We start from the raw sequence: 22,946 nt of genomic DNA on the forward strand, positions 1-22,946 counted from the left end.
ATATCTTTATTCAAGTGAAAAAAAGTGATTATCATATTACTTAGCATTACTTTTTTTTTCAAATATTTTGTGTTGTTGCCTTGTCCAGAGGATTAAGATGATTTGGCCCATGTTCGGCAGATATAGTGGTGAATTAAAAATATTTTTAATTAAAGTATCAGAGCACTTGTTTACATAAATAACTGTTAAATCATTGCGATCTCAAAGCTACAGTTAGATTCCTGTATGTAGTTCTAGCGACGACACTAGTGTGGTACAAAATGTAACATTGTTGCAAGCTGGTTGTCGCTACTGCCTGTTGCCGCTACCTGCACTTCTTGAAAGCACGAAATAAAAAATGTTAACTGTGATACCATTGCCTGTCACTTCAATATTCCTTACAAAGTTCTACTTTAAAGTTTGGGTGTTTTTTGCGGTCTCACATTAGATTTAGAGCCTGCAGAAGATCATCCATAAAATTACTTGCCGAGCCGTTGAAGTTTTCATAATTTAATTGATGAGAATTAGATTTAATACGAACAAGGAGGATGAAAGCTCCTTGATACGAAGCAACACTAGATAAGAAACACTTGACAAGGCCAATAAACACACTGATATTCTATATACCAATACATTTATACATTGTCATTGGTGTGAACCATGTTTACAAATCTTCCAAGATTTTGGCACAATACACATGATATAGTACATACAACTTACAAATTTCACCAAGCCGGTATACACTTAGACTGTATAATGATAGAAATAATGAGATGGGTACTGTTTGTACACATGTTTGTTGTAAATGGTTTCCGGTGGTACAAAATACAAATTACCAATGTTAGACACATCATTGTTTATGTTTGGTCACTAACACTTCTAGTTCTACCTCTTTTATCTGGGATTTCAGTTTAATTTTTTGTTTGTGACTTCAAATATTGGAACTTCACTTTATGATCGATTTCTACATGTTCCAGCCATCATCCTGGCATCTTTGTCTTCATTCAACTCGTCTACCTCTTTTTCCTACATTAGATCTTAATATTTCTAAATGTTTGATTTAAAAATCAAGTATTCCGCACTTTGTGAGAAAATATTCTGACAGAAAACAGAGATTGAGAATTGTTTTGGCGATTTTTCAGCCCCCCCCCCCCAAAAAAAAAGTTGTTAGTATAAAATTTCAGGTAATATCTGTAGGCAGACGGAATTGTGAAATATCAGTAATAATAATATTAATATCTTCGTCTCTTTTTGATATGTTTGAAAACGCTCTGAGGATGAATCATCAGATGTGACCCACAAAACATCATTTGACCGGTCGGGCCACGGTACCGACTTTGACCCATTACTGTAGTCACGTGTCCATGATATCAAGTTCTTCATGTGGTGTATCATTCACCCTCACGATGATCAGAGTGGTTCTTAAGTTGATGAGTTATTTGGCACTCTGTGAAAGTTTACGACATAGACATTCACTAACACAGATGTTCACGAACACTTGTTGTCACGTGGACATCACACTCTTGTCACGCGAATATCACGCTATGGTCACGTGAACATCACGCTATCGTCACGTGAACATCATGCTGTTATCACGTGGACATCACGCTATTGCCACGTGGACATCACGCTATTGCCACGTGGACATCACGCTGTTGCCACGTGGACATCACGCTGTCGTCACGTGGTCATTTCCACACTGTTCAGTCTGAGGAGACTGGGGTTCCTCCTGAAGCCCTCTACAAATTCCCTCATCTGTAGCTGCCCGTCCCTGTCCTCGTCTAGTGCCTGAAAAATCTGCTCGGTCATCATCTCCAGGTGGGACTCCGCCCTCCGGATCTCATCGGGGTCATCGGGGTCAAACCTCCGGGTCAACTGCAGCTCGTACATCAGCTGCAGGGGCAAAGGTCAAGGTCAAATGAGTCGAGCAATGTTAAAGATGATTACTGATTTTTTTTCACTGTACTTTTATGTTCATTGTTTTCACTGTCGTTCTCTACAGTGAAGTTATCATAATGATTACAGTTAACAAATAGTTCCGTGAACATGGCCATTTTTCAACCAGGCCAGCTATGTTGTCTATATGCAATCAGAAGATAGCATATAAAAGCTCCTAAAGACCCTGAAGACCCCCCCCCCCAAAAAAAACAGTTTTTGGCGTGCTATGGAGGCTAACATGAACTGAAAAAAAGAACAGCGATACATAGAAAATACAAGATAAATTCATCCGTTTTTAAATTAAACACAAAGGATTTGAACACAGATGTATGTATTCACGCATGGAACTAAATGTACTGCCACATGAGGGTTCTGTCGTGACACAGGACGATGTTTTGATTCTCTCAAAGTGTCCAAAGGGACTCATCATAGAGACAAGATCTATATCCCTTTCTTGTAACATCTAGTTTTTCCCATTATCAAACTCCTAAAAGCCCTATTACTTCACCAAACCAATGCACATGAGAATTATTATGTGTGCACAAATCGACTTGTCAATTGATTTCCAGGATGGATATGTATTACTTTTAAAATCAAGTTTCACAAATAATTTTTTTTTATCTTAAAAGAAGAAAATGCGCTGCAGTCTTGAATCTGATGTTGACTTCTAACTTTATTTCTATTGTACAGCAATTGTACAATTGTAAAGTACAGTAAAAGTAAAGTTGCTGGACTTCCCTGTAAATTTTGTGACGCCTTTAACACTCAAAATTATGTTGTGTTAAACAAAATTGAGATGATGGAGAAATATCCATCCTGACTAGAACAGTGAGTTCCAACCTATATTTCTACAGTTATCCATCATCCGCTATTGGAGTCTTTTTTAATCACCTCACAGAGATAGATTTGATACCTAGGGCGTTATAGGATCTTATAGCGGCGTGCGTACCATTATAGGAGGCCCGGAGCGAAATTTCTGCGGGATCTAGGTCGCATTTTCCGATAAAGAATGCTTCTCTGTCTGGTGAATCGCATCGTCTTCATTTGTTTGACGTCATTTGTGTTTATCTGTCACTTCTAATGAGGTCATCGACCTACTTTGTCAGGGAGGATGGGGTCATCAGAGGTTAGATTAATTACTGTAAGTCCTAATTTTTTCATAGTACTGTTATGTTCACTATTTTCACTGTTACCTCTGTACCGTGAACTTATCATTACAGTTAACAAGTAATTCTTGGACGTTCTTTTTCCTGCACCTGTCGCCACCGTGAATATATAGTTTCGTGAACCTGTCCATTTTTCTCAGACCGTGAACATAAAGTGAATTACAGTAGTTTGACATTACGACAGCAATTCGCACGCAATAAACACCATTGCCTCTATTTAGTTATTTGCTGAAAAATGCAATAATACATTAATGTATGAATGCATGCAATTAAAGAAAGAGGTTTGCACTGGTGGACAGCAAATTCATTTCGGCCCAAATCCCAGGATGCCACAAACATATATATCTAAATATATATTTGTTTTATATATGCTTTAGCTCAAAACTAACATACGACGTGGTGTATGTGATTATGCTAACAAACTACACGGTCGAACTTCTACAATACGCCAGGGTTTATCTTAGCGTGTTGGATGGTTATTTTCTTCGTGCTGTCATGTTGATGGTAACTTCACTCAGAAAATACTGCACCAGGCAAGCCTTAGTTTTGACAGTTTCCCCCGTTGTTTACCGAACAAGGTCGGAGGTTCCCAATATCTAGCTACAGCCTGGAGACACGCATCTGTCTAGTCGTGCATTACGGTAACTTTTCTTCGCATTCCCAGCTTTGGGTGGATCAGGTAGCCTTGATGTGACGGGCAAAACGTATGAGATGCCACCCACACAAACACATTTGGAGGCCTGCAAGCCCTTTTTCGTAAGGCGTAATCAGGCCTTTTTAGACTTCGTAATTCGTAGGTAGCCTGCCCCAAAATCAACGTAATTCCTAATAGGATATTAGCAGCAAATCGTAAAGTCGTATTAAATCAGCTCTGAGACTTTAACGTAATTCGTAATCGGCGGCGAAAATTTTGCGTAATTCGTAATCACTACCCTCCATCCAGGCCTCAAACATATCTGTGTGGCCTAAAGATCCTCCTTTGCCACCGCAGCCAAGGTTCTAAGGAAAGGAATAACCATTAGCTTAAAAACAACGCCATCTCAAGGCGCCTTCCGTGCACAAAATGGGGTGGAAATGTACAAACCCAATCTGTCTCTGCCGAAAGTTTGCGGGCGGATTCGTCCCAGGACGATTTATTCTGGTCCCCTCTACTCTAAGGAATGTGGTGACGAATGGATTCTGCTAACTCCTGCTTTGATTCTGTGCGTCTGGGAGCGTTTGTAAAATGGACCGTCGTGCCTGGAGAATACATGTACATGCTCCCGCCCTTGAGTTCAGGTGAAGAAACCCCATTAGTGCTTAGACGCAAAAATGTTTCTCTGGCAGAAATGTTTTGGGTCATTCGTGGGTCATAGACGGATGACTAAGAGCAGGTTTTATTGTTCTGTATTTTTTTTGTTGTTGTTGTTATTATTTCTTGTTTCATTTCCGTGTGAAATGAAACAAATGTAATATTGCATAGACAACCATTACTAGAGCGACGTAGAAGTTTTCATCGCAATAAAGTTAAAGTTGTGTACAAAGAACAAAAATACAGGAGAGCATGGAACACATCATCTCTCAGGAGTTTTCTATGATTATCTTTGTATCCTAACCAAAAAATATCATCATTTATTGTATCTTAATTTTGTTGTTGGTATGTGACTTGATGTATTTTGTTTATCTTTGTATTGAAACAGGGCCCCACTGAAAATGAGTGTTACCACTGAGTGGGTTACCCTGGGTAAAACTGACGGAAGATGAAATAAATAGTCAATCAATCAATCAATTGGTTTATTTGTGAAAACAAACAAGAACTTGTACCCGTTGGCTAAATTGTGTCTTGCTGTACAATATGATTTCTTAAAATTTCTGGCATAACAACTTAAAATAAATAAAATCTATATCATTATAAATTAATTACCTAAAAATAACTGTTTAAAGTTCAACATTAAAACAAACAATTACAGACATATATGAAATACTAACATTTACAGTAATATACAAGGTAAGAACAAGACTGGTAGTCCTTTCTGTAATAAAAAAAATAATATTAATGTTAAAAGTTGGGCAGTAGATCTAGAAAATAAAAATAAATAGTCCTTTCTGTAATAAAAAAAAATAATAGGGCCGGGAAATTGAGTTCGCAGAAGAAAAATTTCTTCAAGCTTCTTAACAAGAGATCGGCCCACCCCCGGCCGCTGCTTCGTTTCCAGAGTCTATTTATAAAGCTGATAATCTGATAGACTTCCAACGTGCAGCTTTGGCTGGTGATTCTAGTTATAAATCAGCCAACACGTTCACTGCCGTGGGTTTCCACGACCAGAGTCTATTGGGAGAACATTATTCTACATTGATTTGCTTTGGAAGCGGTTTTTTACACTCTTTGCAGAACAGATTATCAATACGAAAAAACGACTGGTTCTGTTGGACACGTAGGCAATACCGGTACCATTTTCCCGCCATTTTGTCTTGTGACAGAATTCGCGCCAAAGTTTCCCGCCATTTTTTCTTGTGACAGAATTCGCGCCAAAGTTTCCCGCCATTTTTCTTATGACAGAATCTGTACGAACCTTTCCCACCTCAGTCTATTGGGAGACCTCTAGTCTATATTGATTCGCTTTGAAAGTGTGTTAAACTCTTTGCAGCTTCTATGTGTTCTTTTTTCACGACATGGGTGTAACCATGATCTGAACTGGGAATTGAGAAAAGACCTGGTGAATTTTATGATTATGCCTTATGATTTTGACTATTTGTTTTGGTTGACATGTCTGGTTTCCAATGATTTACTACTTGTACCCTTTGTTCATATTATTTATTATCTCTCTGTTTAATTATTTGATTGTCTATGTCCTTTGTAACTTGTTCTGTTGGGCTACCTTGGAAATCAGTTGTTCTAAACTGAAGATACTACCAAACTATTTTCAAGATCAACAAATAAATGAATAAAACTGAGGGCTTGCGCAACGGTTGAAATAAATTCCTTCTTACAAGTATTTCAGGAGATTCCACACTAAGTTGTATTAGTTTGCTTTTATTCCAACTTCGTCTGCCGTTACTTCGTTTCGTTTCTATTTATATTTCTGATAATCTGATGGACTTCCAACCTGCGTCTTTTGGCTGGAGATTCCAACAATAAATCAACATGTTCGCTACCGTGCCTTTACAGAACCGCAGTCCATTGGGAGAACTCGCTTCCGATGCTTTTCTTTGATCTTGACTATTGCTGCCATAAGGTCTTAGGAAGGGGAGTCTAAGATGAATCGGTCTGGGACCGAAAAACGTCTTATCACGGGCGCTATCTTCAAGGGAATCTGGCGCAAGCCATACTTTTTGCTTCGCCACGGCAATTTCTGAAGGAAAGCCGCCAAAATGTAGTTTGGTTTATTGAACCATGTTTCTAAAGTATGTTGACAGCCCAAGGTTTGAACTCTACAGCTTAAATTGTGCACAATAAAGATCGGTTTATCCAAAATTTATATAAATCTAATTATTACCATATTATTACAAGGACGAAGAAACTTGCTTTTCAGATCAACAGTACGTAATGTAGTAAGCAAAGGTACTAAGACGTTAGCCTCCACCAGGCCTTTCTACGGGAATACTGATCGTAGAATTCGGCAAAAAAAGAGAGTAACATTGGCCAAGGGAGTCCGGCTGCGGGGAGGTAGTTTCTTTCCCTCCGAACTGCGCGGCCAGTCAAATCTACAAGGCGGCCAAACTCCCCTGACAAATATTCTCCTAGATCTATATATAGCCAGCGTAGTTAGTCTGGTAGAGACTAAGTACTACGAAGTATCAGTCAGGTACGACGAAACTTGCTTTTAAGGAAGAAATCTTGAGTGGATCTTGACCCCGTTGCCGGCTGTTATCACCTCGGCATTGCCACTCTCAATCCTAATGCAGCGCCGTAAATAACACGAGAGGCACCTTGAAGATGGATGGGACCTACACAAAGCTCTTGCGTAGAGCTCAGAACATATCTTGGACACAACATGCCACTATCAACACTATTGATGGTGGTCTCCCACGGGTGTCCGAAAAGCTCACCCATTAAGTTTGCGGGACATTGTTGCAGAGCCAAGCAAGAGGTAGTCTCGACCGTCCTCCTGTGGAAACCGAGGGGCAGAGTGTACTCCAGAAGTCTGACTTTCGAACTGACTTTTTGGTCAAAGACACTAGTATTGACTTTGATTGTTTAGAAAAAGCTATGTTAGACAAGGATCTATGGAGAGAAATCTGTACTTGCTTGGTCCCGGCTGAACAGGCTGGCAATCTTAATGCACTGCCGTAAATAACGCGAGACGCACCTTGAAGATGAATTTGCGCGGCAATGAAAGGACTTTATTTCCTGCAAGAAATCCTCCCGAGACCACCAAGCTGATCTTAGGCCACAGCAAGTGAATTTTATGGATGGCATCCTACGCAGACTCCAAATCTGATGCGAGCGGGCGAAAAAAACAAGGCGGGCTGAAAAAAAAGTCCCTACATTTTAACTCAATCATTGTGACTCAATCATTGTACAAATGGTTTTAATTCAGTGGGAACATCTACACAGACAGCATCACATATCACTGCATCAAAGTAAGAAACAAAACATCAAGTCCTCTCCTCTCTTCATAGATATCTGCCATCCACCTTCCGGCATGGCAACACACATCTTTGCCCATTTTCGGCATATTGACCACTGTCAGAAGGCAACAAAATTTCTTGTTTTTCTTTCAAAATCAGGCGAAAATTGCGCGCGCTGATGTCATTCATAAAAATTACTTGCTGTGGCCTTAGCTAGCGTCTCAAGAAAGAGATGCCTCAGGGCGGCTTTTCTCGGCTCACGCACCTTCGCTCTGCTTTACAATTCCTATTCCGAAGGGAGGATTTGTAGAAATGCCTTTTCATCTTTGAAAATGAAGCATAAATCAGGATTTGTTGTTATGAAATAAAGACTGAGCTTTAACTTCCAACACTTAGATTACGGAATTGGGACTTACCCCAAATTTTCAGTTGACTCCATCAATCTTGTTCAAGGAATGGACCCGTCTACTCTTGGAACGTCTTTTCATGCTAAAGATTTGTTGTTGTTTCTGTGTTTAATTATTGCTTGATCCAGGCACAGCGCCCATGTCACACTGACATAACAAGAGTATACAAATATGTTGAAATTTATCTGTTCATCTATTCTTTGACTAACACGGCGTCCATGTCAAAAGTATCAAAAGTACAACAACATGCAAGAGTATACAGGTATATAAAAAATTCTACCACTTCTAAACCCTACCTATGTTGACTAGATGGTAAAAACGAGCAAAGCCAACCGTGGCCAAATATGCGATTTTTTTTTAAATCCAATTTTAACGTCGGGGGCTTGAAGTGCTTGTCCTTTTTTTTTTTTGGAGCAGGATTTTTACGGCTGGATGCCCTTCCTACCGCCAACCCAAACCCTAGTAGGGCCCAGGATACCTCTAACTGAAGGTGGAAATACTAAGCGAATACCAAAGCTAAAGGCAATCACCATAGAACGACACGACAAGCCAGAACCCTGACGTCGTGTGACATTCTCTTGAAAGTCCATTTTTCATGACACCCTTTTTTTCTTTTCCCCCGCGTACACTCTGGCTCAGCCTCATAATTCTTATTTTGGAGGGTTTGGAGGAATGACAAGCAGCGTTAGGAACCGACAAGTCGAATTTCTTTCTTCATTTCTTTCGTTGTTAGATTTGTAGGTTAGTTTGTCAGGTCTTAAGCTTTATGCATGCATTCATTGATTCAGCATACGCGCTTTACACTGTTGACATCTAGTCTCTACCAGACTAACCACGATGGCTATATATAGGAGAATATTTGCCAGGGGAGTTTGGCCGCCTTGTAGGTTTGACTCCTCTGGCCAATTTTACTCTCCTTTTTGCCGAATTGTACGATCCGTATTCCCGTAGAAAGGCCTGGTGGAGGCTAACTCTACATTGTAGTCACTCAACCCTTCACAAACACAAATTGCGCCTGGCTTTACATACAGGCCATTACTGGCCCGGCTGGCGCTTGGCTATTCTCCTCTCAGAGACTCTACATTGTAGTCACCCAGCCCTTCGCAAACACTATATACCTGCACTATAATGGCAGTCCCATGGAGAGCCTGGCTTTACATAAAGGCCATTACTGGCCCGAGTGGCACTTGGGTGGTCACCTTAGTAATGCTCAGGTTTTCTGGTGACCTTCCATGGCGAAACGCGGGAAAGGTTACGCAGCAGGGCATCCATGTTAGGAACATGCACTAAAGTGAAAAATGAAAAATGGCGGGAACTTTCGCGCGAATTCTGTCACAGGAAAAATGGCGGGAAACATTCGCGCGAAGTCTGTCACAGGAAAACATGGCGGGAAACGTTTGCACGAATTCTTTCACCAGAAAAAAAAAAGATGACGGGAAGTTCGTCACAATAAAAATGGCGGGAAACATTCGCACGAATTCTGTCACAGGAAAAATGGCGGGAAACATTCGCACGAATTCTGTCACAGGCATCCATGTTACGACGTTATGGGCTATAAAATGTACTAGAGTGGGTTCATCGCTTCGGTGTTTTTCAAATCTGTCTTTCAATGATTTATTTAGAGAAAAATAAAACCGCCTTTGACGATGTAATGGGCTACAAAATGTACTGAGTGAGCTCACTGGTTTGGAGTGTTGTGACTTATGTGGCTTGACACATTTTCAAATATATTTATTTGTTTATATAAAAATTAAAGGGAGTCACTAGACAAGAGTATTGTTGTATGTTTTGTCACATTTTACATTTTTATCTATTAAGAAAAAATGTAAACAAGTAAAAAGAGACTAATCATGGGGTACTTAAGTGATTTCAGGGACACCATACCGGGTTTTGATGTGTGTTTTGTCATGTGTCCAAAGCGACATTAATAATAATACGGTTATTGCACATTCTTGCCTGAAGGATGTGACTAACAGAAAAAAACAGTGAAAAATAATATATCATATCAGGCTAGGGCTGAAAATAATTCGATGAAATGATACATTTATGACAACCGCTGTCCAAAACAATTGGCCATTCGAATAAATAATTTCTTTAGACATGATCCAGCTATTTACATTGATTGTGCCTGTTTTTGGATCATGTTGAAATCTAGAGTTATTTATTGGTCATTCACACTTGATGATGGCTACAGTACACACCGACGTAAATTTAGCGTGACTCTAATTTGTTGTGTCATCTCTTGCAAGACGTGGTGCGTGTGTATGTAGCCTCCACCAGGCCTTTCTACGGGAATACGGATCGTGGAATTCGGCAAAAAAGAGAGTACAATTGGCCAAGGGAGTTGCGAGGTAGTTTCTTTCCCTCCGAAGGCCAGTCAAACCTACAAGGCGGCCAAACTCCCCTGGCAAATATTCTCCTATATATAGCCAGCGTAGTTGGTCTGGTAGAGACTAGTGTGTATGTATATAAAAATGTATGAACACAAGGGTTTGATGTTTCTTCCGTGCTTTGGGTGTGGTGATATCTCTCAAGTTTCTACAGACGGTTTTATTTCTATTTTCACTGTTGTTTGGAAAAAAAATGCCTGGCTGCATGGGCTAAGTTGCGAGCGCTATCATTATACCTAAATATATTTCTGAACAACGCGCAGTAAATTGCAGTTAAGTTCTATTATAAACTCTAACCAAGTGTGTATTCTGGTCTTTAAGAGCTCTATCCATGTGCAGTAATGACATTACAGTTGTTACAGACGTTTTTATTTCTATTTTTACTGTTTGCAAAAAATGCTTGACTGCAAGTTTCGAACACTGATGATACCTAAATATATTTCTGACAGGCAGTAAATTTCAGTTAAGTTCTATTATAAACTCTAACCAAGTGTGTATTCCGGTCTTTCAGCTATCATCATTCCTAAATATATTTCTGAACAACATGCAATAAATTGCAGTTAAGTTCTATTATAAACTCTAACCAAGTGTGTATTCTGGTCTTTAAGAGAGCTACCCATGTGCGGTAATGACATATAATCCACCTTTTGGCAGCGTGACGCCATCCGGTGTAGCGAGCGGCGGCGTGTGTCTGTGTAATTTCCGTGTAAGGTCCGCCGCGCGTTTCCCGCTTATCGTGTGTTGCAGGCGGCCATTGGTTGATCCGGCTCGTCTGTCACACGACGTACCGTCCTCCGGCAAGTTTTATTTCGCGCGCGAGAATACTGTCACAGCGAAACAAATGGCGGGAAAGTTTCACACGAATTCTGTCAAAATACATGCTTCCTAATTCACGTCTTTCTCTAGCAATGTTTTTTTTTATTTATTACTCAAACATGAAAAGGTAACAGTTACAGCACCATCCGTTATAAGACACAAGAGGTGGTGGACTCTAGCAAACTGCTCTAATATTAGCGTCGGCACTGGAAAATAAATTAGATTAAGACTAACAATGAGTACAACATCAATACATAAGCATACGTACAATTATAGATAAAAATAATTCTGTCACGAAGTGAGACAAAGTAAAAATGAGAAAAGAAATTCTGTCACAAGAAAAATGGCGGGAAACTTTCGCACGAATTCTGTCACAAGAAAAATGGCGGAAAAATTTCGCACGAATTCTGTCACAGGAAAAATGTCGGGAAATGTCGGAACAAGAACCAGTTGACGCTTACTGAAAATCAGTTCTGCCGTTGTCGGGAATCACGAAAGATGTGTAAACCACGGGTTGATAAACCCTCTATTCCCCACTTTCTCTGCCGCTATTTTTACAATATTTTAATCAACATGAGAATTAGAAGAGACAGTGTTGATGAACTCTAGCCAGCCCTAATATTAACGACACCACTGGAAAATAAAAGTTAAAATTAACAATGACAAATATAAGTACAATGGGGAATAACTATATAGTAATAATTCTGCCACGAATTGAACCAAATGAAAAATGAAGGGGGAGATAAAAGTGTATCATAAACCAGTTTTCGCCTACTAAAATCTGGGGCAATAATTCTGGCACAAGAAAAACTGGCAATGCCTAGGTAACCAGAACCAGTTTTGGCCTACTGCAGATTTGTTCTGTCGTTCTTAGTAACACGAAGGCTGTATGTAGCCTCCACTAGGCCTTTCTACGGGAATACGGATCGTAGAATATTCGGCAAAAAAAAGAGAGTAGAATTGGCCAAGGGAGTCCGGCCGCGGGGACCGGGTAGTTTCTTTTGGGGCCAGCCAAACCTACAAGGCGGCCAAACTCCCCTGGCAAATATTCTCCTATATATAGCCAGCGTAGTAAGTCTGGTAGAGACTACACCCTATATGCCTACCGACGTATCGGGCAATTCCTCCAACAATTGTTACCACTGATATATATTCTGTATGTAATTTGCCACATACATATACTCTGTACGTAAGATGACGTTATCCATACATGTACTAGTATTTAGCTCTGTTAGACCTTTAGTTGTAGAAGACCATACAAAAGTCCCTGTACTTTTTGTTGTGTCAACAAAGAATCTCCAACACAGGGCGTCCCTTTCCAATAGATAAACGAGTAAGATAAGCCCGTGGAAAAGCGCGACGTTGACTCGGAAAAGTACGTAACGATCAGATGAACTGCTCGGCCCTTTCTGCTCTAATCCCCCGTGAGCTTTTCGTGGTCACTCCGGTAAGTCCTACGCAATATGAACTGCTGAAAACTGGGATAGATAAGCAAATGGAAAATGTCGCCCGATTCAATTAATGTCTACTGAACGCTAGTCTCTACCAGACTAACTACGCTGGCTATATATAGGAGAATATTTGCCAGGGGAGTTTGGCCGCCTTGTAGGTTTGACTGGCCGCGGAGGGAAAGAAACTACCTTCCCGCGGCCGGACTCCCTTGGCCAATTTTACTCTCTCTTTTTTTGCCGAATTCTACGATCCGTATTCCCGTAGAAAGGCCTGGTGGAGGGAAAGAAACTACCTCCCCGCGGCCGGACTCCCTTGGCCAATTTTACTCTCTTATTGCCGAATTCTACGATCCGTATTCCCGTAGAAAGGCCTGGTGGAGGCTTACAGAACGCTATTCTTGCAATGGTCGTAACCACAAGAACAGACTAATGATCATATACACAACTAGTCCGTTTATTCCTACTAATATAATAAATAACTTCTTATAGTACTTTTAAAATGTGTAGTGTAATGAAAAAAATGACGAGAATTCTATCACGCGAAAAATGGCGGGAACATTCGCGCGAATTCTGTCAGAAGAAAACATGGCGGGAAACGTAGTATATATTAGACCTGGCACTGAAAAATTGGTTCAGACGCCTTTTATAAGGAGATAAGAGACAAAGATTTATTACGTTGCCTGCGGTGACATCGCAGCGCCCTGGTTTTAGTGCTTCTGATGGAGATGTTACAGGTAGTTGCAATGGTTATTAGGCCACACCAATTTAATTTGTTGGTTCTCGGATTTTTTCATACAAAATATTAAGCGACAGGCCCAAAAAAACAGGTCTAGGCATCCTATGATAGCTCCAAATGCTACGATAGCAGCCATGAAGTCAACACAAAAGGCGGGGCTAATATTTAAACAATGAATTTTGAACTTTTAATCAAACCACTGCATTGCATAAGGACATATTTTCAATGTCAATGTTAGAAAACCGGTTGTACAACATTGCATCACTCAGGTGCCAGATCATGATGCTAGAAAAAGTCGATCAGCTCGAAAAATTTATGTCCCTTGCAAGGGTCCACCCAAAAAAGGCTGCGGTCGGCAATTTTTTTCTAGGGCGGTCGGGAAACAGGAAACACAACATTTTATTTCTTGCGCCTTATAGCTGGATAAGCGACGGAGATAAATTGTACTCTATTGCGGCAGCGTAAAAAGGCTCTTAGCACATCCATACATGTAGCTGATTTTTACTGACTATGCAGACACTGTGAATGGGTATATGGATATGTGGCGCACTGCGTTATCATTTTTGTTATTTGATTTATGTATTTTTGTATTTATTTCTTCTCTATATGAAGCGCTGTTAAAATATGTTAGTTACTTAAATACGGCGCCATATTTTTCCTTCTCTTGCATGGTCCAAATGAAGACTTCTGGTAAAGAAAAAAAGGTTGTCACAGAAGCGGTGGATTGCTAATTTTAAACAAGACTGGAGTTGCATGTGCAGTCGCGAATTCTGTGTTGGAAATTACAGTTCAAGCTTGTTTCATAATAACACAGATAAACTTTCAAGATAAAAGGGATACGAACCCCATTGACCAGAATTTATATCGGTAACATTTGGGATGGCAGCTTCCCCTATATGTATTTCGTGCCTCCATATTTTTTGTAGCCGGCTTGTTCTCAATATACATGTAATACATGCATGCCCGAGGGCTAATTGCAGTTACAATCAACATAAGAAAGAAAATACAATGGTGTGTGAGACTATATCTACGTCTAGCATTATACTATATTCTACAACATACATGGTACTAGTTTTACTGGGTTTGACTTCTTCTTTTTAGGCAATGGAAGAAGAATTTACCCACTTCTTCTATAATATGTGGGTTCTTTATGAGCATTTTGGACACGGTGGTAAATAATTTTTTTTCTGATCACCATAAAATGGGCAATTAGAGATGAAATGAATTTCGTCTCCCACTGCGTTTGAGGAGCAATATTTACAAATTCTCTCCGACACAGGTAGTTTCATATATCGCCCTTTTTCGATTTCCAAGGAGTGGGCACTGATTCTAATTTTACTCTATTATGATGTTACCCGTAGTTTGAATTGCTGTAGCTGGATAGGCGACAGTGATAAATTGCACCCCATCGCTCCAGCATCAAAAAGCTGTAGTACATTATAACTGATTTCAAAAGGCTTTAGTCCGCCTGTAGCCGATTTTACTGAGTGTGTCGTGATGCAGGAATAAAATGGATAAGGCAGTGCTCGAAATTAAAGGTGGTCCAATGGCCAATGACCACTAAAATTTAAAATTTGGGACAACTAAAAAGACACGTTTGGACATTTTTGGGGACAATAGAAAAATAACCAACATTAGAATATTAATGTCAGCCCCTCTTTGGTTTATCAGTCCCCCCGATTGTCCTGTCTACACTGCAATTATAGTGCGCCTGGGAAGGAACATAAGCAAAATAAAGTCACACAGTACTTCCTAAAACAGGCTGGGACAGTTCATTCTCACTTTGGGACAATCGAACTTCATTTTGTGGACAGTGCTGGGACAATAGGAAGAAAAGTTAATTTCGATGCCTGTATGTGCCCCAGTACTTTCTCAGTTTTGTATATATCATATTATTTTGTATATGTATACCACGTGAAGTGAAGTGCCCGATATTCTGTCTCCTTGTCCAATTGCAAGTCAATAAAAAATATAATATATAATGATGACGACTATAAAATATGGATATTCAGTTATAATGCATAATGTGGCTACGGGAGCCAATGGACACTTATTTGTTTTTTGTAATAAAAAAAGGCAAAAAGTAAATAAATAAAAATATATTCCTATCTATATTGCCAGTTCTCTTTTCCTGGGATTTTCTTTCTACATAAAAGGGCTCTCATTGGAGATGTAGGAAATAAAAGATCTTTCTTGTCTATTTTGTGCTGCCGTCTTCTTGTGAATGATAAATTAACCAATGTACTCTAAACATCAAACGGCTTTGGTACTGCTGCAACTGATATAACTGACCGTTTCATGATCTGGTTTCGAGGAAAAATCTTTCGTGTCCGTTTCGTGAGGTCGTTTTGTTATGCACGATCGATAAAAATTCTTTCTACTTTCAACATCAAAAGTACTGCTGCAAATGATAATGCTGACTTTTGACTTGTAGCTTCGAAAAAAATATCTTCGTGTCTATTTCATGTGCCCGTCTGGTTGAATGATGATGATTCATTGTACTCTCTACTTCAAAGGACTGCTCCAGAGCTGCAACTGGTGTTAGACTGTTTCAATATGTAGTTTGGAGAAAATATCTTTCGTGTCTATTTTATGTGGCCGCCTGGTTGTGCATGAATGATAAAGATTCGTGTGCTCTACTTCAAAGGGCTCTAATACAGCTGCAACTGGTGTTACTGTTTCGAGATGTAGTGAATGATCTTTCGTGTCTAGTTTGTACCGTTGTCTGTGTCACATTAATGATAAAGATTCACTGTACTCTCAACATCAAAGGGCTCTGGTACTCTAATACTACTGCAACTGGTGGCACAGACTGGTTCAGTAGGTACTATTGAGAAATATATTTCGTGTCTATTTTATGCGGTTGTCTTTGGCACAGTAATGATAAAGATCCATTGTACACTCAACATCAGAGGCTAGGGCTCTATGACTGCAGCAACCGGTGAAACATCTTGTTCTGAGTAAATGATAAAGAAGCATTGAACTCTCTACTTCAAAGAAACTGCTACTGCTGCAACCGATATTACAGACTGTTTGGAGATGTACTTTCGAGGAAAGATCTTTCGGGTTTATTTTATTTGGTTGTCTCTCGGCAAATGACAAAGATTCGTTGCACTCTCTACATATCAAAGAGCTCCACTACAGGAGCTTCTGGTGTTACTGCCTGTTTCAATATGTAGTTTGGAGAAAAGATCGTTCGTGTCATTATGAAGCAAGTTTAAACTGCAATTTCCAACACAACAAACTGGACTCACCCAAATTTCCAACTGTACAACTCCAGTCTTTGTCAAGGAATTGCAGTTTAAACTTGCTTCATAATGATTTCTACCAACACAGATGAACTTGCAAGATAAGATCTTTCGTGTCAATTTTGTTCCGTGGTCTTGTTTGACATGATTGATGATTCAATTGTTTAAACTGCCCCTTTGGTCTCCTGAGCCAAAATGAGATGAGGTCGTCTATACTTCACACTAAGGAACCTTATTGAGTCTGAAAACTGAACTAGCTAATGGTTGATAGAGAATGCTGGAAGTGTAAACTTGTAGAAGCTACTGTATCTGTATCTGTATAGCCGGTATAACCGCCTTTCGGCGTAAGACACCAGCTTCGCATGCACGCGGCGCGGCGGCAGCTGGCTATATTACACCGATCGACTTGTTACACCTAACCCTTGAACTTCTAGCTCTAGACATTGTTTAAAGCTATCTATTGACCATGCCCCTACTGTACTTGGTGACAGTGAGTTTAACTCTGTGATAGTTCTAGGAAAGAATGAATTCTTGAACACCTCAATCCTTGTTGATAACTCTGGTACTTGAAGGCGTGGCTAGTTCTATAGATGCAACAGTAATACATGTCTATTTCTAAGTCTCCTAGGAAAGAAAGTCTAACCCAGGGGCAGCGTGCTGCGAATTGGAATGGCAGAAACCCTTAAAGCAAACGCTCCTGCGATATTAACTCATCATTCATCCTTTTTTCATATAAAGCCTCTCCTAAACACGAGTTCAACAGCTAATTCCAACATCTACGTGACGCCCATTCATACAGCGCGAACGAAATGAGAAGCTAATATGTCATAACTCATTGGTAAGAGCTTCGGGGCTTTTGAGCATTTGTCTCATCTGTAATTATACTTTTACTCATCTGCAAGGCGTTAGGAGCCTTCACTCCCTGCACATAAAGTCTACGACAATATATTAGGCTCACCTTTAAGAAATCTGACTGAGAGACGTTTAAACTGATCTGCAAGACGCTTGACTTACCTTAGACACACCTACAAGACCCCTGGTCCACATTTAAGACCTTTGACAGATCTTGAGGTCGTTTAGCCTTAAAACATGATCTTCGACGCACAGAAGTGCGAACATGTTGCACAGAAACTCCAAGACTCACCTTTAAGACATTTAGGCTTACCTTTAAGACGTTGAGAAGCTCTTCCCTGCTAAGAGACCCGTTCCTATCCAGGTCATACATGTTGAAAGCCCAGCGAAGTCTTTGAGCGGTCGTACCTCTCAGCAAAGCGCTCATGTTGCAGTGAAACTCTAAGACATCAGGCTCACCTTCAAGACATTTAGGCTTACCTTTAAGACGTTGAGAAGCTCCTCCCTGCTAAGAGACCCGTTCCTATCCAGGTCATACATGTTGAACGCCCAGCGAAGTCTTTGTGCAGTCGTACCTCTCAGCAAAGCGCTCATGTTGCAGAAACTCAAGACATACGCCTTACCTTTGAGATGTTTAAAGGTGTTTGACTCACCTTTAAGACATTAAGCAGCTCCTCCCTGCTCAGGGACCCGTTCCTATCCAGGTCATACATGTTGAACGCCCAGCGAAGTCTTTGTGCAGTCGTACCTATCAGCAAAGCGCTCATGTTGCACAGAAGCTCTAAGACTCACCTAAGACTCCAAGACTCACCTTTAAGACATTTAGGCTTACCTTTAGGACGTTGAGAAGTTCTTCCCTGCTAAGGGACCCGTTCCTATCCAAGTCGTACATGTTGAACGCCCAGCGAAGTCTTTGTGCAGTAGTACCCCTCAGAAGTGCACACATGTTGCACAGAAACTCAACTAGACTCTCCTAGACAAAGACTCACCTAAGACTCCAAGACTCACCTTTAATACATTTAGGCTTACCTTTAGGACGTTAAGTAGTTCCTCCCTGCTCAGGGACCCGTTCCTATCCAGGTCGTACATGTTGAACGCCCATCGCAGTCTCTGTGCAGTCGTGCCCCTCAGCAAAGCGCTCATCCCGCAAAGAAACTCCCGGAAGTCCACGGACCCGCTGCCATCACGGTCAAACGTACGGAAGATCTGCGTAGCCAGAGCCTTCTTCTTCTCCAAGTCGCCCCTCTTGTAGAAGTTGCAGAAGAAAGTCACGAACCTCTCTTCTCCCAAGACTCCTTCGGGACAGTCTTTGAGGAAGAGGCGGTACCATTGTTTGACCTCCAGCTCGCTGAAGTTGGTGACCCGAGTGAGTTGGCTGACCATCCGACGGGACTGTCGCCGCATCGGTCTCTGCATGCAACACCAGTCCGGCCACAGGTGCTTCGCAGGGACGCAGCCCATCTTAGGACTTGTTTAAAGTTAAAACCTTTGATCCAACACAATTTGACCAGTCACTCTGGTCTTCCTCAGTTGACGGACCCAGTGAGGCTTGTCATGTGGCTTCTTTGAAGTGTGACTGGTGCGTCTGGATCATTAGACAGAGGGTTCGAATCCCGTTTGGTGTTGTTCACAGGTGCTTGGCAGGGACGCAGCCCATCGTGGGGTCGTGTGGCGCAACGGCAGAGTCGGAATCAAGAGGTCCCGGGTTCGAGTCCTGACATGCCACCGATCTTGTGCCCTTGGGAAAGGCACTTTACACGACTTTCCCCACTAGACTCAAGTGAAAATGAGTATTGTCTGTTCAGTATTCATCCTACCACCGTTCTGGCCATGTATTCTTGAAAGAAACGCAGTTCATACTGGGTCTTAAAGTAAAGATGGAATGAAAGTCCTCAAGTAGAGTCCCTGTCTCTGGATCAGATGGCAGAGCATTCGGACCCCGTCTGTTGTCGCTCATCCGACTTGTATGCTACTGTAAATCTACTGCAGATCTGGTCATACATCCTTTGAAGAAACACAGCTCATACAAACACTGAAAGGCGTCCAGTGGATAGTGCCATTGCTTATATACATACAGATGAGAGGCTAGTAAGTTAAAATCCCGATTATTGTTGCTCATCCGAGTTATACTGACCTACTGGAAAACATCGCAGTCTTCGACAATGGACGTAGTGTACTGACAAGCCATGGTCCCCTGTCCATCGCGCTTGTCCAAAAGAGCAGGAGAATTTCTCCGGAACTTCAAGCAGCCTGTACTCTCAGTACACATAGCTCCCGACTTCCCTGTCATGACCAGTGGAAGACAAGCTTTTCAGCGAGCTAGACTGCACCTAGATACGAGATACGCGTCCAGTTGAGACAGCCATGCGCGCCCGTTGCTGGCTAAGAGCGAAGTGTCTCTCTCACGGCCGCACACACACAAACCGCTACATTCAAACCGCTACATGACTGACATATAAATAAATCCTGACGTCAGGACAAACCTTCTGCTGCCGCTTTCTCCATCCAAATACGAAGCCGTGCGCTCAGCTAGCCCAGCCGGTTCGGAATAGTAGATCATAGGCGCAAAGACAACATTATTCCCAGTCTTCTAACGATGCTTGCGTCAATGTGGGCACTTCAAATGACAGAAATGGTTTGCCGAGTCCCCTGGTCCTGCGTTCGCATGCATCCGTGTATGCATAGCCTGCCCGTCAAGTACTGTTAGCATGTAGTCATTTTTCAACGTCTTTCATGCGGTACAGTCGCCAGCTATAGCCTCAGTCAGTTCAGAAACGTAGATCATAGGCGCAAAGACAACATTATTCCCAGTCCTCTAACGTCGCTTGCGTCAATGTGGGTACTTTAGATGACAGAAATGGTTTGCCAAGTCTCCTGTTCCTACGTTCACATGCATAGTCTGCTTGTCAAGTAGTCATTTTTCAACGTCTTTCATACACAGGAATGGGCGTTGCGTCCTGCTTCGAGTCATTTTACACTGCGTACGTCATAGCAAGCGCCTCGGGCGACAGAAATAGCTATTCCCACTAGATGGGGGCCCGCATGCCCTTTTCCGTAGAGCGTAATCGGCCGTTTTAATTATACGTAGAGCGTAGACAGACCGCTCTAATGATTCAACATAGAGCGTAATATTGGCGCATTTTGCGTATTCGCCGTTTTGATTCTACGTTATGCGTTGTAGCCACTTGGACTTTATCGTAAAGCGTAATCGAGATGTTTCCCAATTCAGCTCTCACAATTTAGCGTAGAGCGTTTTCTGGAGCCCCCCATACAGACCGTCAAATACCTATTCCCATTCGAGGAGGCGAAACCCCTTCATTGCTTCAAACGTTAACGAGCAGCCTGGCGTTTGGCTCATTTCCGAGCTCTTTAGCATATTTCATAACCAGATCGTGAAAAGGCCGAGCCGTTGCCATGCATCATACGTAACAGACGTCACTGCATTTGTGCCGGAAAGATGTCAGATAGGCACGCGCACCATTTCCAGTTTGTGGCATATTTCATATCCAGCTAGCCGGATGTATATATATGTATATAGCCTCCGTAGCAGGCTTATAGAACTGTGGGTTTGGTGGTCTTCGGCTGTTTTCTGATTAGCCCAGTTCTAAAAACGGGGGTAATTCAACCAGGCCGGCTACGTTGTCTATATGCAATCAGAAAATAGCACATACAACCTCCCAAAGACCATGAAGACCCCCCAAACACCCAGCTTTTGGCATGCTTTGGAGGCTAATGTATATACATGTATTCGTCTTGTTACAATGTTCGCCACAGTCCGTTGACGTCAACGCATCACAAAGTTCCGCTGTCGCGCTGCAGAATTTCCGCCTTTTGACTCGACAACTAGTCTCTACCAGACTAACTACGCTGGATATGTATAGGAGTATATTTGCCAGGGGAGTTTGGCCGCCTTGTAGGTTTGACTGGCCGCGCAGTTAGGAGGGAAAGAAACTACCTCCCCGCGGCCGGACTCCCCTGGCCAATTTTACTCTTTTCTTTTTTGCCGAATTCTACGATCCATATTCCCATAGAAAGGCCTGGTGGGGGCTAGGTCGCTCTACCGCCGTCAATCATGATGAAAGACAGGACCGCGCACTACCATATTTGGTTACACTTCGAGTCGGCCGTCTATGATTGGATAGAAGTAGGGCGGATCGGGTTTCACAATTTCCCGCCACTGCGGTCCTCATCGCCTGATGACCCGAATATTGCTCAATTCTGTCACGGCCAGCAAGTTGTCACTTGGAAAATACACAGCCAGTGCACATGAATGTTTTCAACTTTTGTTTGTGTTTTGTTGCATTCTATATCATGTAGTAGTTTATGGTTTATTGGTAAAAACACGGGACAAATCGGCCTTGCAGTATACACTGAATTGCGCCGAATTTTACATACTCAATAAAACTAACACTGTAGGCTAATATAGTACATATACAAGTATATAAAAGTAACGTTCAATAATTGTCGACATGGTTTTCCACACTATAACTAGAGTTCCACGATCTCATGCCTTCGACAAATGATGTTAACCTTTACGACTGACAAATTATGAATGTTTCACATTGATTATCGAAATAATATCCTCACTTGCAATTATATCCTTTGATCATATTTTCCATCCAATGACAGTCTTATAATCTTAAACAAAGAGGGCTATTCTAGCATTTCCTCATAAATCATGCAAATAAGGTTCAGATTTGAATAAATTATGTTTAATACTGATCACCTTCACTTAACTTCCAAATGCAGCCAGTATGAAAATCCTGTCAGTAACCACTATTTCATTGTACTATTTATAGCATTTTTCTCATTATTTATGCAAATTAGGCCTTATTGACACCAAAAATTTGTGTCCCCAGCCTGTTTACATCATGAGCTATCAAAACTGCTTGACTGCATACCCCAGTTGATGTAGAGCTCAACGATTTGACCCACTTCCACATCTGTGTTTACACAAGGGCAGGAGAGTTACCAGCGAAAGGTCATGTCGGGTGCAAAACAAATGGAGTGTTCATAACAGAAATCAAATTCACGTAGCATTTTGTAGGCCGTTCTTGTCGATTGACTGTTATTGACACCAAATATTTGTGACCCCAGCCTGTTTACATCATGGGCTATCAAAACTGCTTGCCTGCCCCAGCCCCAGATAATGTAGAGCTCAAGGATGTGACCCACTTCCACATCTGTGTTTACACAAGGGCCAGAGAGGAACAACACCACTTGCATGTGGAGCTGACTGAGGGTTTATTTACAGTAGCTGGTGACCTGGGCAACAAAGAGGGCCTTTGTTTGTTCAAGGATTACAGGCATGACACTGATGAGTTTGCAATAGGGCATCATCCACATGAGACCAACTTCTGGGGGAGTCCTTTTGAACAGTTATATCCAAAAAGGCAGATTAAGCGCCACTTT

General features: G+C 41.5%; 1 protein-coding gene across 1 annotated transcript; it reads right to left on the reverse strand.

The window, feature by feature from the left end:
* Positions 1-1,639: 1,639 nt before the first annotated feature.
* Positions 1,640-18,917, reverse strand: LOC109461601 (neurocalcin homolog). Its single transcript, XM_019757978.1, has 2 exons — positions 18,564-18,917; positions 1,640-1,872 (listed from the first exon to the last, which is right to left on the reverse strand). Exons 1-2 carry the CDS (start codon positions 18,915-18,917, stop codon positions 1,660-1,662), a joined length of 567 nt encoding a protein of 188 aa, XP_019613537.1. The 3' UTR covers positions 1,640-1,659.
* Positions 18,918-22,946: the final 4,029 nt, after the last annotated feature.

This window comes from Branchiostoma belcheri, unplaced genomic scaffold (assembly GCF_001625305.1).
Source record: "Branchiostoma belcheri isolate BF01 breed outbred unplaced genomic scaffold, Haploidv18h27 scaffold94, whole genome shotgun sequence".
Taxonomy (NCBI): domain Eukaryota; kingdom Metazoa; phylum Chordata; class Leptocardii; order Amphioxiformes; family Branchiostomatidae; genus Branchiostoma; species Branchiostoma belcheri.